The sequence below is a fragment of the Excalfactoria chinensis genome, unplaced genomic scaffold (assembly GCF_039878825.1).
Source record: "Excalfactoria chinensis isolate bCotChi1 unplaced genomic scaffold, bCotChi1.hap2 Scaffold_68, whole genome shotgun sequence".
NCBI lineage: Eukaryota > Metazoa > Chordata > Aves > Galliformes > Phasianidae > Excalfactoria > Excalfactoria chinensis.
In genome coordinates this window covers 840,075-854,647 of record NW_027315710.1, presented here as the reverse complement: position 1 = coordinate 854,647, position 14,573 = coordinate 840,075, and the positions used below count along the sequence as shown (strand labels likewise).

The following is a 14,573-nucleotide window of genomic DNA, read 5'->3' as shown; positions in this document are numbered from 1 at the left end:
GCACTAGAGCTGCTCCTGGGCACAGCTGTCTCTCTGCAGCACTGCCCACTTGTATGAGCTCCCTGTGTCCCAGGAGCCCAGCCCAGCTCAGCACACCCGAGGATTTGAGTTTCTCTTCTTCCCTGCTTCCCCTGGAGATTTCCCTGGGGCTCCAGGGCTGAAAGCTCCTGATAGACAGCAGGCTCATCTCTGCAAAATACACTTGGATGTCTGATGAATTTTTCACAAGTGGACAGACAGATACCAGTAGCATGGCTTTGGATTGCGGAATCAAACTCTCTAAGACAGATTTAGGTTATAAAGTAGGAATACGTTTATTAGGCACCGGGTGCAAGTGGGATCACACCTCCCTTGCACACCAGAAAGCAGAAGGGTTACATATTTGAAAGCCAAGCCGATACATATCCAACAAATTTCGTGGAACTCATCTACATATTCGTTGTTTCCAGGAAATCATTTACATACTGCCCCTCACTCTGGTGCACTTTATAATGGGGGTCTCCCTCCAGTGGTCTAGGGGATGAAGACAGATATCTTCTTTGCGAAGGCTTGAAGTCTTCCTTGCTCTGACCTATTTACGTTGTCGTGCTTGATAGAAGTAGTCCAATTCTGGCCTAGTTCTTGAGACATGTTCCCTTTAGTGTGCAGGATGTTCTTCCCTTGTCTTAACCGCACATCCCACTTGTTTATGGGCCCAAATACCTAACTTTTGACTTTGAGATTAACTCTTTTACTATGCCATTTTGTCCTAACAGATCGTGTTTGCCTAGCAGAAGTGCAAATGCCTCATCTGAAGATCTCTGCTCCTGGCTCTTAATAAAAAAGACACGCAGACAAGGACAGGGACCCTCTGACTTCTCCTTTTCAGGGTCGTCATTCAGCTGAGGCAGTCAGTGCATGTTTCTCATCTTCAGATGTAAAAGCCTGAGATTGAAATGAGATTAATTTCCCCACAGACGCATGGGAGATGGGACTCCTCTTGGCTTAGAGCAGATGTGCACAAGGAGTTGCCCCTGTTTGAAGGTGAAAAACCACCTGGGATTGAATCTGGCTGTAGCGATAAAGGCTTTGTAAAGTATGCTAGCAGGAAAAGGGAAGACTAGGGAGAATGCCGGTCCCGTACTATGTGAGGGGGGTGCTCTGGTAACCAGGGATGCAGAGAAGGTAGAGATACTGAAGGACTTCTTTGCATCTGTCTTCAGTGAGAAAGCTCACCCTCAGGAATCCCAGACCCTGGAGCTTAGTGAGAGGGTCTGGGGAATGGAAGACTTGCCTTTAGTCAGGGAACAGGTGGTCTGTGAGTGCCTAGGCCACACTTATGTTCACAAAGCCACGCGACCCAAAGGGGTGCATCCACAGGGGCGGAGGGAGCTGGCAGTGGTGATTGCTGAACCACTCTCTATCATCTTTGAGAGGTCTTGGAGAATGGGGGAGGTGCCTGGAGACTGCAGGATAGCCAGTGTCACTCCTGTCTTCAAAAATGAGTAAGAAGGAAGATGCAGGTAATTACAGGCCAGTCAGCCTCACCTCAGTCCCTTGAAAGGTGACGGAACAGCTTGTGCTGGATGCCATCTCCAGGCAACTGGAAGAAAAGGAGGTTATTAGGAGTAGTCAGCGTGGGTCCACCAAGGGGAGGTCCTGCTCAGCCAACCTGGTAGCCTTCTATGACATTGTCACTGTCAGGGTGGATGGGGGGAGAGCGGTGGATGTAGTCTACCTTGATTTCAGCAAGGCGTTTGATACTGTTCCCCATGAGATCCTTATAATGAAGCTGAGGAAGTGTGGAATAGATGAGTGGACAGTGAGGTGGGTAGAGAACTGTCTGACTGGCGGAGCACAGAGGGTCGTCACTGGTGGTACAGAGTCCGGTCTGAGACCTGTAAGTAGCTGTGTTCCCCAGGGATCCGCGCTGGGTCCGGTCTTGTTCAGCATCTTTATCAATGACTTTGACGAGGGGATAGTTGCCACCCTCAGCAAGTTTGCTGATGATAGGAAGTTGGGAGGATTGGCTGACATGCCTGAAGGCTGTGCTGCCATTCAGCGAGACCTGGACAGGCTGTAGAGCTGGGTAGTAAAAACTTGATGAGGTTAAACAAAAGCAAGTGTAGAGTCTTGCACCTAGGGAGGAATAATTGCATGCACCAGTACAGGCTGGGGGATGAGCTGCTGGAGAGGAGCTCTGCTGAGAGGGACCTGGGCGTCCTGGTGGACGACAGGTTGGCCATGAGCCAGCAGCGTGCCCTTGTAGCCAAAAAGGCCAATGGCATACTGGGGTGCATTAAAAAGAGCATGGCCAGCAGGTCGAGGGAGGTGATCCTCCCCCTCTACTCTGCCCTGGTGAGGCCTCATCTGGAATACTGTGTCCAGTTCTGGGCTCCCCAGTACAAAAAAGACAGGGATCTCTTGGAAAGAGTCCAGCGGAGGGCCACAAAGATGGTGAAGGGCCTGGAGCATCTCCCCTATGAGGAGAGACTTAGGGAACTGGGTCTGTTTAGCCTTGAGAAAAGAAGGCTGAGAGGGGAGTTGATCCAGGTTTATAAATAACTGAGGTGTGGGAGCCATAGTGGCGAGGCTGGTCTGTTTTCAGTAGTGCGTGGGGACAGGACTAGGGGAAATGGGCTGAAATTTCAGCATAGGAAGTTCCAAATGAATGTGCGCAAGAACTTCTTTACGGTGAGGGTGACGGAGCACTGGAACAGGCTGCCCAGGGAGGTGGTGGAGTCTCCTCTGGAGATATTCAAGACCCGCCTGGACGCCAACCTGTGCAACATGTTGTAGGGAGCCTGCTTTGGCAGGGGATTGGACTCGATGATCTCTAGAGGTCCCTTCCAACCCCTACGATTCTGTGATTCTGTGATTCTGGAATATTGACAGCAACATTACAAAACCATGACAACAGGGGCAACTGACACTGATACTGCTGCCTCCTGTGATTGACCAAGATCGACTTGGAGGTTTCCCCTTTTGGATTGAGTCTCAGTTTGGAAACTCTATCTCTCCACAGTAGTATTATATAGAGTTGGGTAAGCACAAGCTAAGGCCCAGATAAGCCATTCCTCCTCAGATCTTTCTGAACTGCACCATCCCTTAGTCAGTTACTTGCTTCATTTCTCAGGGTCCCACGGCTGTTCAAAAGTAAAATCCCATGACACTGGGTGTCCGCACACTTCTAAGCTCTCTCCTAAACCTCTCCATATTCTGCACCACTCAGCATTCTTCGGTTTTGGGGAAGGCTTCCCCCACAGAAGTAAATTACAGTTTCAAGGAACGCATTCAGAGGGACTGACAGCATGGTACCTAAGCTGTCACCCTGAGCATGCATAAGGAACTGGGATGAGCACCTGGAGACCAGTCCAAACACTGTATTGTCAGTTACATGAACTAGGATGGACAGGGACCAGGCAGGTGTCTTCATCCGTGCTCTTAATTGATTATAGGTATGTGCAACTGTGACACAGAACATGAGGAGCCAGAGGCAGAAAGCGGCTGGAATCCGGTCCGGAGTCCCACCCTGCTTCCTCTTCATACCAAGTCCTCCAGGGATGCGGAACCTGCGCCCCCACACCCCAGAAACCCAAAATGCCCCAAACAGTGGTAACACAGAAAGAGGATATTAAATCCTTAAGTGCCACAGTTCTGCATGATGTTTTGTTGTAGAATACTGACAACAGAAATCACAAAACCACAACACAGAGGCACTGACAGACGTGAACCTGAAAGCACAGACCCCAGCCAGGAGCCCAGGGATGGCTCATCAGCTGTTGCAGGCTGAAGGCACCGCACAGTCTGATGAACAGCCGTGTGCTTCCTGCTGGACTGTGGGTTTCTGAGAACATCTGACCCTGACAGCTCCAGAAATGTCTCACAAGAAGGAGAACAGACAGAGTCACTGCACGTCCTTTATTCTGTTAAGGTACACAGAGAGCCTGGTTCATTATGAACAGTGTGTCTGGGCTACACTACAAAGCTACAAGTTAAGAAGAATTGGCCAGAGTAATGATGTTTCAGTGAAAAAAATTACAGTATTTAAAAAAAAAAACAAACAAACAAAAAAAAAAAACAAAAAAAAAACCAAAAAACAGATTTAATACATTACACTTACAAAAGTTGATCAAAAAAAACCAAAGAGTTTGCAGCAGTAAAAAGCTGCATTACATGTCATGAATTCCAAATGATGGGCAGTTGAATGTTTGTGAAATGCATTTGGTCATCATTTTCCTCACTGCATCCTTGACTTCCTGGTTCCTCATGCTGTAGATGAGGGGGTTCACTGCTGGAGGCACCACTGAGTACAGAACTGCCACCATCAGGTCCATGGATGGAGAGGAAACGGAGGGGGGCTTGAGGTAGGCAAAAAAGGCAGTGCTGACAAATAGGGAGACCACGGCCAGGTGAGGGAGGCACGTGGAGAAGGCTTTGTGCCGTCCCTGCTCAGAGGGCATCCTCAGCACGGCAAGGAAGATCTGCACATAGGACACCACTATGAAAACAAAGCACACAAAGCCTAAACTGGCAACAAAAATGATAAATGCAACTTCCCTGATGAAGGAGGCTGAGCAGGAGAGCTTGAGGATCTGGGGGACTTCACAGAAAAACTGGTTGACAACATTGCCTTGGCAGAGAGGCAGTGAAAACGTACTGGCAGTGTGCAGCAGGGAATGGAGAACCCCAGCACCCCAGGCAGCTGCTGTCATGGTGGCACAAGCTCTGCTGTCCATCAAGGTCCTGTAGTGCAGGGGCTTGCAAATGGCAACGTAGCGGTCATAGGACATGATGGTGAGAAGGAAATACTCTGCGGTAATGAAGAAGACAAAGAAAAAGAGCTGTGCAGCACATCCTGCGTAGGAGATGGCCCTGGTGTCCCAGAGGGCGTTGGCCATGGCTTTGGGGAGAGTGGTGGAGATGCAGCCCAGGTCGAGGAGGGCCAGGTTGAGCAGGAAGAAGTACATGGGGGTGTGCAGGCGGCGGTCGCAGGCTACGGCTGTGCTGATGAGGCCGTTGCCCAGGAGGGCAGCCAGGTAGATGCCCAGCAAGAGCCAGAAGTGCAGGAGCTGCAGCTGCCGCATGTCTGCCAACGGCAGCAGGAGGAACTCGCTGATGGAGCTGCTGTTGGGCATCTGATCTTCCTGGTCTTGGAGTCCTGCTCAGAGTGGAAAAGGTAATGACAAGTTGAGACCATTCTCAGATACACTCAACCTGCTATATTATAGAAGTTCTCCTTTGCCTTTGGAAAATTTCATTGAACTGCAGAACTTGAATTTAATTTCATGAGCTTCACCATACCTTAAGGAGTACAAGATTAGTGAACTCTCACTTTCTTCTAATTTCCTAAATATATCCTGGATATTTCCCTCTTTACTCCAGTTCCTCTTCAAGACCTCAGCCCCAGCCTCTATGCACTTCAATTTGACTTAGAGAAATCAGCCTGCTTGCAGGACAAGTGAACTATTAATATCTGCAGAAAACAACAAGAACTGAAACTGTTTGTATTCTTTTAGTAATGAGAGGCTGAAATTCTGTGTGATTGTTGACAAAACTACCGATGGATTGAAGAAATATTTGGAAGTCTTAGAGCTGTGCTCTAATTTGACAGCCTTTTAGATTTCTGCCTCCAATCCTTTTAGCCTTCTCTCAGAACAGTAAATGAAAAATCCCTGCCTCGTCTCTACTCTTGCAAAGGGCCCTCCGAAACATTCAGTTGTGTAGTGGAGCTGTGATCCCCTGCCTCAGGCAGCAGCTGTGGCAGCACAAGCCCTGCCATGGGGCTCCTTCCCCCCACAAATCTCCCCGCAGCGCCCTGGGCAGCTCCCCGGGCAGGCTGAGTGCTGAGCCTGGGAGGCGGCAGAGTCCCATACCCTTATGCAGTGAGACTTACCATGTCATGATCTGTGAGCAATGCTCCTGCAGTTAGTTCACAGCCTGCTCACACCGTACACATCCTGCAATCTCTCTCCCCTTTCTCTCCTCTCCTTCTGTCACCTGCAGGCTGTGCTGTGCACAAGAGCTGCTCCTGGGCACAGCTGTCTCTCTGCAGCTCTGCCCACTTGTATGAGCTCCCTGTGTCCCAGGAGCCCAGCCCAGCTGAGCAGCAAAGGATGTCATCTTTATCCTTCCCACTCGTCTCCCCTGAGATGTCCCTGGCTCTTCTTGGCCAACAGCTCCTGAAAGACAACAGCATCATGACTGTGCTTTGAAATCAGTTGAATTAAACTCCAGATGTTCCGCGGTCAGTGAATAATTCCAGACACATGAGGAGTCCTACCAGAGATTGTTTAATGAAACAATAAGGGCACACTGACAAGGACAGCGAGGGGTGGACTTGCCCTGTGCAGGGCAGTGATCCAGCTGAGTTACTGCAGGCATCTCAACCCTAAAGGGAAACCTCGTGGCTGAAATGGGATTCAGATCCCCATGGACACATAGGAGTTGAGATTCCTCTGGTTCTGTTCTGATGTGCTCAAGGAGTTGCCTGCATGTGAGCTCCTGCTCTGAGTCCTCGGTCCTTCAGCACAAAGGCAGTTGCTCACACACAGACGCTGGGTGATGCCCAAGGTGTCTGGACTGCTCCTTGATGTGTGACAGAGTTGTAAACCATGTGGGAAATTCCTGAGATAGAAACCTCATTCCTGAGCATCAGCTGAGGGCCAGAGAGGGGAAAGAAGTATTTCTGGTCACCGTAAATGACCTCAAAGTGCCTTTGTCACCCATCTCCCCAGACTATGCAGAGTTTCTCAGCTAACTAAATGGATGAGCTCACAAACGAAGAGCCAGATCTTTCTCTGTTCTCCATCTGCTGCATATTCCGGAGCTCAAGGCAACACAAATCTAACATATGTCGTTATTCATCAACAGACATAACCTCAGTTTTCTGTGGGCTCTCAGGTGAATGGCATCGGAAGCAGCCTCGTGTTGTGCCACTTCTCTGGGCTGTCCCACACACATGCAGCTGCAAATGCAGCACAGGGCCTTCAGGAAAGCCATGCCCTAGGAGTGTCCTTGCTGCTACATCAACTCCTAGACCCACAGTGGGACTAATCCCTGTGTGCCACCTTCTGCACATTAATACCATAGATGAGCTGTCCAGTCATGCTATGTCCAATGATGCTTTCCAATCAGGATGTTTACTTCTGTGGGTTTTGCACTAATGAGAGCATCAACACATGATGAGCCAGAAATATTTGTAGAGCTGCAGGCCTGAGCTCTTGTTTGGGCCACAGAGACACAGTTAAATGGCTTCCACATCTGCACTGTAGCAGAAGGGGGATACCAAGTCTTTACAATGGATGGGCACAGAGAAAAGGAAGGGAGACTGCCGTCTGTGAGAGTGCACTGAGCTCTGCCTGGGGATGGCAGAGCAGCCAGGTCAGAGCTAATGGAAATGGCAAACAGGAGACCAACAGTGCCTGTTCCCAGCTTCCTGATCAGGGAGAGCAAGTGGAAGGCACCCTTTGTAGGCAGATGGGATCCTGATGTTGTCAGGTTCGTGTCCCCTTTAGGGGCCTTTTTCATTCCAGTATCTGCTGCAGGGACAGCACAGCAGGGCATGTGCCATCCAGGAGATCCGAGGAGAGCACAGATGGCAGCTTCTTGACCAAGCCGTGGTGGAACCAAAGAGGAGAGGTGCTCTGCTGGATCTCATACTCTCCGGCAAGGAAGGTCTGTGGGTAATTGTGAAGGACAAAGGGGCATCAGGCCATGTGCAAGATGCAAATGGATTTCTTTATATTAATATATGAATTAATGTTGAGGCTGTAAGCTTAAATGATGATTATAAATGTCAATAAAACTGAGACAAAGAATTGAAGACAAAGATAGAAATCAATGAAAATGTGTTAACCCTTCTCAACGTGAGAAAATCTCATGTGTCCTGTCCATTTTGAGTTGTAAATATGAGTACTTGAGGGGATTTTGTGTCTGTTTTTCTTTTCCTGTGTTTAAGATCTTTTCCAAAACCGTGTTTGCAGGACACAGATGCCTTCATGTTCAGGGACACAGACAGCGGTGCCAGTGCCAATGCCCTGTGACTAAAGCCCGGCGTCCGCCGCTGCTCTTCTCTGCTGCCTATTTGATGTCCCTCATCCTCCAGGTGTCTCCAGCTGTCCTAAATAAATGGCCGTGGTTAAGGCCACGTTTTCAGCAGGCCATCTGGACACACGCTCCTCCCACTGCCCTCCAGATTTCTCCATCCTTGCATTTTGTTCAGTCAGATACCTCCCAATTATTATCTGTCTGATTTCTGACTTTCAGGGGGATTACTCAAATTTGCTCCATCGCTCCAAAGTCTGATGGACTGTGTTGTCAACTCCTTCACCGTGATCCTATCTATCCCTTCCTATCTATTCCTTTTCTTTTTCTTCTTTTCCTTTTTCTCTTTCTTTTTAAAGCACAAAGTCTGAAAGATGTTCATTAATGTCTGTAAAGGTGAAGAAAAGTGTTGAAGACAAAGACAAATCTATGAGAATGTGTTAACCCTTCTCAGTGTTTGAATTACTCACAAGTCTTGTTCAGTTTTAAGTTGATACCTCCCAACTACCTGGCTGATCTATCCCACGGAGATTACTAGAATTCGCTCCATTCCTCAAAAGTCTGATGGACTCTGTTGTCAAATCGTTCACTGTGATTCTATCTATCCCTTCCTGCCTGTGTCTAACTCATTTCTTGTACAATAATTCCCTGTGAAAGACAAACCTCAATAGAAGCAGCTGAGACAAAACATGCAGTTGATCACTGTGTTTTACTGTTCATTCTATTGCATCACCTTTCCTGCTGTTTGTTGGCCGAAAAAAAAGAGAATCCCTTCCTTGCCCATGTGCAGCAGGTTCTCTGTGGAAAGCCAGAGGGAGTTGGTGCAAAGCAGGTTTAACACTGAGCGGGTGACGGCAGAGGAGAAGAGTGATGTGAGGAACAGTGATGCAAGTCCCATGGGGCCAATGTGAGTAGAAACAGGATGGGGAACTTTGTCCACACAGAAACAGAATAGAACTCACTGGGGGCATCCTGGATTGACATCAGTTGCACAGTGCTGCTTTAATGTCTTGTTTGAACACAACTATAAATAAACAGACAATAAATGTCTGCTGGATTATTCCTCTTTAAGCTCTCTCCAGATATCTCTCCATTTTGCTGAACAAGTTCTGAAAACTGAAGAGAATGACAGGAAGGCACAAGGCTCAGGAGGCTCTTTAGGTGGTAAGGAGCCCCAGGCGGCATTTGTTGCTGAGTCCATCAACCTCCAGTGCAGAGAGAAGTTTGCACAAAGTGCTCAACAAGACAAAGTCAGAAGTAACAGTGAAGTTACTTGGAGTATTAATGGGCCCACTGAGGAACATTAACAAGCCAGTTTCCCAAGGGACTTGTTAGAGCAGATAATTGGAAGCCATGACTGCAGACAGGCAAAGGCACTGGCATGGTGGCTCTGATGCTGAGAATCTCCCCCTTTGTCTTATGAAGCAGAATAGCCAAATCTTGATCTCCAGACTTGACAGGGAGATCCTGTCCCTCATGTTGGCTCAGGGCCCTTCTTGGGGCAGGAAATGGAGAACTGTATGATGTCAAATGAAAGACAGAAGGACAGATGATCCCAGGTTCTGCATGGGGTGCAAGGACACTGTGAGGTTCATGTCCCATGTGTGCCCTGTGTCTCATCGCAGGATGTGGGATGTAAGAAAGGCCCAATCTGATCATGTAGTCAATCCCAATGAAACTCTGAATTCTGATCTCTCAGTTCCAGTGCCCTCCTTTGCACACCCTCCCATAGTTTGATGTTCTTTGCATACTGCGGTGCCCAGAATTGCACCCAGTGCTCCAGGTGAGGCTGTAGCAATGCAGAGCAGACAGGAACTATCCTTTCTGTTATCCACCTAGCAATAACTTGTTTCCTGTGCTGCATGGGACTGTTGGCCTTCCTTGTGGTCTGGGAACACTGCTGACTCACATTCAATTTGATGTTGACCAGGTCCCCCAATAGCTTTCAGTCAGTCCGCTCTCCAGTGTCCCATATCCAGTCAGTGTGTATGTTCAGGGTTTCCCCTACCCAGGCAACATTTTTACCCAGCCTCTTTTTTACCCAGCATGCTTTTACCTTCCTTGATGCACTCCAGGGGACTGTTGACCTTCCTGGCTGCCTGGGCACACTGCTGACTCACATTCAATATGATGCTGACCAGGACCACCAGTCCTTTTCAGTCAGTCCACCCTCCAGTGTCCCATATCTAGTCAGTGTGTATGTCCAGGGATGCCCCTACCCAGGTGCACAATCAGGCACTTGTTCTTCCTATACTTTATGCATTTGGTGCTTAGTACCAACTGGTACCCACTTCTCTGACTTGTCCACATCTCTCTGCAAGTCCTCTCCTCCCTCAGTGGAGGCAACAGCATCTCCTCATCTGGTATCATCAGCAAACAGGATCAGAGCATCTTCTAGTCCCACATGCCAGTCATCTGCAAAAACATGGAAGTGGCCCTAAAATGGAGCTGAAGGGGACCTTGACAATGACCATGTACCAGACTGATGGAACCCATTGACTATAATCCTTTGGACCTGACCTGTTGGCCAACTGTTCACCCACCACGTTATGTCTATGTCTCGCCGTATGCTGAGCATTCTGTCCAGAAGGGTACTGCGAGAAATAGTATCAAAAGCTCTACTGAAATCCTCAAGGATAACATCACCTTGCTTCCCTTGGTCAACTAAATGGATAACCTTGACAGAAATTGACCTTAAGTTAAACAGGACCTTCCCCTCGGTAACTTGTGTTGGCTGTGACCAGTGACAGAATTGTCCTTCAGCTGTTTTTCAGTCACTCCCACCATCATTTCCTCCATAATTTTACCACGCACTGGAGTGAGACTGACAGGTCCATAATTGCCCCTGTCATCTTTCTTGCTCTTACTTACAGTGAGACAACATTTGCCAGCTTCCTGTAAACTGGCATGACCCCAGACTTCTTTAGATGCTATTGAAATGAGAGCCCAGAGCAAACTAAGGTGTCATCCGCGAACAAACGTAGATGTGCCATAGCCTTGCAATGCCTTGAACTCCAGAGTATGCCACAGATGGAGCAGAGAGGAAGATCTGCCTCTTCTGTTGTGACCTCACCCATTTTCTATGTAGAATACCGCTACATGATACATGGGGACTGTGTCTCTGCTTTGCTCTGCTCACAGAGGAGCGGTGCAGGGGGTTGTTCTCATGTCTGTGCAGATAAACTCACTTTCTCTTAAACCCTTTTCCCTCTGTAAACTATTCCACTATTTGTACCCTCATTTACACTTCCACATACCCTCTGGTACACTCCCATATGCCATCAACAATTACACTTTCTTATACCATCAAAACAGTTTGTCAAACAATACTGGTTTTTAGATCCCATATACACCCTTACTACCATTTATCTTTCAATTAACAGTCTGTATTGTCCAGTTATAAACACCTCAACGCAGAACCAGCCCTGATTGGCCCACCTCTCTCACACAGTTCCTTGCAAGCAGAACATAGTATTACATAAATTGGTTGACACACATTAAAAAAAAAAAAAAAAAAAAAAAAAAGTTTTTTTTTTGGTTTTTTTTTTGGTTTTTTGGTTTTTTGTTTTTTTATTTTTAAGTATGTTATGAATAATAGGAAGACTAGGGAGACAGTGGGTACCCCACTAAGTGAGGGGGGTATTCTGATAACGGGGGATGCTGTGATGCTGGAGATACTGAAGGCATTCTTTGCTTCTGTCTTCAGTGAAAAAGCTCTCCCTCAGGAATCCCAGAGCCTGGAGCTTAGTGAGAGGGTCTGAGGAATGAAGACTTGCCTTTAGTCAGGGAAAAGCTGGTCCATGAGCGCCTAAACAGCACTAAGGTCCATAAATCCATGGGACCTGATGGGGTGCATCTGTAAGTGCTTAGAGAGCTGGCAGAGGTGATTGCTGAACTGCTCTCTGTAATCTTTGAGAGGTCTTGGAGAATGGGGGAAGTGCCTGAAGACTGGAGGACAGCCAATGTCACTCCGTTCTTCAAAACGGGCAAGAAGGAAGATCTGGGTTATTACAGTCTAGGCCGCCTCACCTCAGTCCCTTGAAAGGTGATGGAACAGCTTGTGCTGGATGCCATCTCCAGACAGCTGGAAGAAAAGGAGGTTATCAGGAGTAGTCAGCATGTGTCCACCAAGGGGAGGTCATGCTTGACCAACCTGGTAGCCTTCTATGACATTTTCCATGGCTGGGTGGATGGGGGGAGATCAGTGGACGTCGTCTACCTTGATTTCAGCAAGGCATTTGATACTGTCTCCCATGACATCCTTATAACAAAGCTGAGGAAGTGTGGGATAGATGAGTGGACACTGAGGTGGGTTGCGAACTGTGTGACTGGCAGAACACAGAGGGTCGTCGTTGGTGGTGCAGAGTCCAGTTTGTGATCTGTATGTAGCCGTGTTCCCCAGGGGTCGGTGCTGGGTCTGGTCCTGTTCAACATCATCATCAGTGACCTTGACGTGCGGATAGTGGCCTCCTTCAGGAAGTTTGCTGATGACACGAAGTTGGGAGGATTGGCTGACACGCCTGAAGGCTGTGCTGCCATTCAGTGAGACCTGGACAGGCTGGAGAGCTGGGCAGTAAGAAACCAGATGAGGTTTAACAAAAGCAAGTGTAGTGTCTTGCACCTAGGGAGGAATAATTGCATGCACCAGGACAGTCTGGGGGATGAGCTGCTGCAGAGGAGCTCTGCTGAGAGGGACCTGGGTTTCCTGATGGATGACAGGTTGGCCATGAGCCAGCAGTGTGCTCTCATGGCCAAAAAGGCCAATGGCAGTCTGGGCTGCATACAAAAGAGGTTGGCCAGGGGGTCGAGGGAGGTGATCCTTCGCCTATAGTCTGCCTTGGTAAGGCCTCATCTGGAGTACTGTGTCCAGTTCTGGGCTCACCAGTACAAAAAAGACATGGATCTCTTGGAAAGAGTGCAGCAAAGGGCTACAAAGATTGTGAAGGGACTGAAGCATCTCCCCTATGAAAAAAAGCTATGAGAACTGCGTATGTTTAGCCTTGAGAAAAGAAGACTGAGAGGGGACCTTATTCAGGTCGATAAATATCTGAGGTTGATGGCAAAGAGGCGAGTCCAGACTCTTTTCATCAGTGTGTGGAGACAGGACAAGGGGAAATGGCCAGAAACTGGAGCACAGGACGTTCTGCATGAATGTGTGCAAGAAATATTTTACAGTGAGGGTGACGGAGCACTGGAACAGGCTGCCCAACAGGGTTGTGGAGTCTCCAGCTTGTCTGGAGATATTCAAGACCCGCCTGGACGCCTAACTGTGTGCCTACTTGGTGTTCCCCAGAGGTCAGTGCTGGTGCCTTTCCTCTTCAGTTTCTTTATTATTGACCTGGATGAGGGCATTGGGTGAACCCTAAGTAAGTTTACAGATGACACCAAATTGGCTGGGAGTGTGGATCTGCCTGGGGTTAGAAAGGCCCTACAGAGGGATCTGGACAGGCTGGAGAGCTGGGCTGAATCCAATGGGATGAAGTTCACCAAGACCAAAAACTGTGTCCTGCAAACTGGGATGTGGAATGGTCCATTCACACACCATTTCCAGGGGTGTGGTGGATTCTCGGACCCTGGAGGTGTTCAAGGAATGAATGGATATTGTGTTGAAGGACATGGATTAGTGGGAGCTATTGGTGATAGGTGAACAGCTGGACTGGATGATCTTGTAGGTCTTTGCCAACCTTGGTGATTCTATGATACCATGTTATTGTGTCCTTGTCTATGTGCCCATTTAGTTTCAGCAAACACTCTCTGGGAGGACTCACCACATGTCTGGCATTAGTCACTGACCAATTGAAATCTGGTGTTAAATTCAACAGATTTGAATGTACTGTCATGATGCTGTTTTCTTTCAGGAGCTGTTTGCCATGAGGACCCAGGGACATCTCAGGGGAGACAAGTGAGAAGGATAAAAATGATAACCTCTGCTACTGAGCTGGGCTGGGCTCCTGGGACACAGGAAGCTCATAAAAGTGGGTGGTGCTGCAGAGACAGCTGTGCCCAGGAGCAGCTCTTGTGCACAGCACAGCCTGCAGGTGACAGAAGGAGAGGAGAGAAAGGGAGAGAGCTTCCAGGATGAGTGAGGTGTGAGCAGCCTTCTGAGCTCGCTGCAGGAACATTGCTGACAGACCATGACAAGGTAAGTCTCACTTCAGGCCATGCAGCTGCTGTTCATAGAGCATTAACTATAAATGGAATGTTCAATAGCAGATCTGGCTTCAGACACTGCATGTTTCTTTACTGTGGAAAAAGACTTCTGCTCCAGCTGAGGGCTTCTGTGCTGCAGCATCAGAGCACAGCCCTGAGGGCTGCAGGCGGGTGCCCAGGGCTGTCCTGCAGAGCAGGGTCCCTGCTGTGCCCCAGGGGCTGTGTGCCGGCTATGGGACTCTGCCGCCTGCCAGGCTCAGCACTCAGCCTGCCCGGGGAGCTGCCCAGGGTGCTGCAGGGAGATGTGGGGAGGAAGGAGCCCCCCGGCAGGGCTTGTGCTGCCACAGCTGCTGCCTGGGGCAGGGGATCACAGCTCCACTGCGTAACTGAATGTTTCT

General features: G+C 48.7%; 1 protein-coding gene across 1 annotated transcript; it reads right to left on the bottom strand.

Moving 5' to 3' along the window:
- Positions 1-4,151: 4,151 nt before the first annotated feature.
- LOC140265120 (olfactory receptor 14J1-like) lies at positions 4,152-5,117 on the bottom strand. Its single transcript, XM_072361002.1, has one exon. The coding sequence runs from the start codon at positions 5,115-5,117 to the stop codon at positions 4,152-4,154; it is 966 nt and encodes a 321-aa protein (XP_072217103.1).
- Positions 5,118-14,573: the final 9,456 nt, after the last annotated feature.

Excerpts from the sequence above, each read along its gene's own strand:
- LOC140265120 (XM_072361002.1), bottom strand. The coding sequence starts at position 5,117 with ATGCCCAACAGCAGCTCCATCAGCGAGTTCCTCCTGCTGCCGTTGGCA.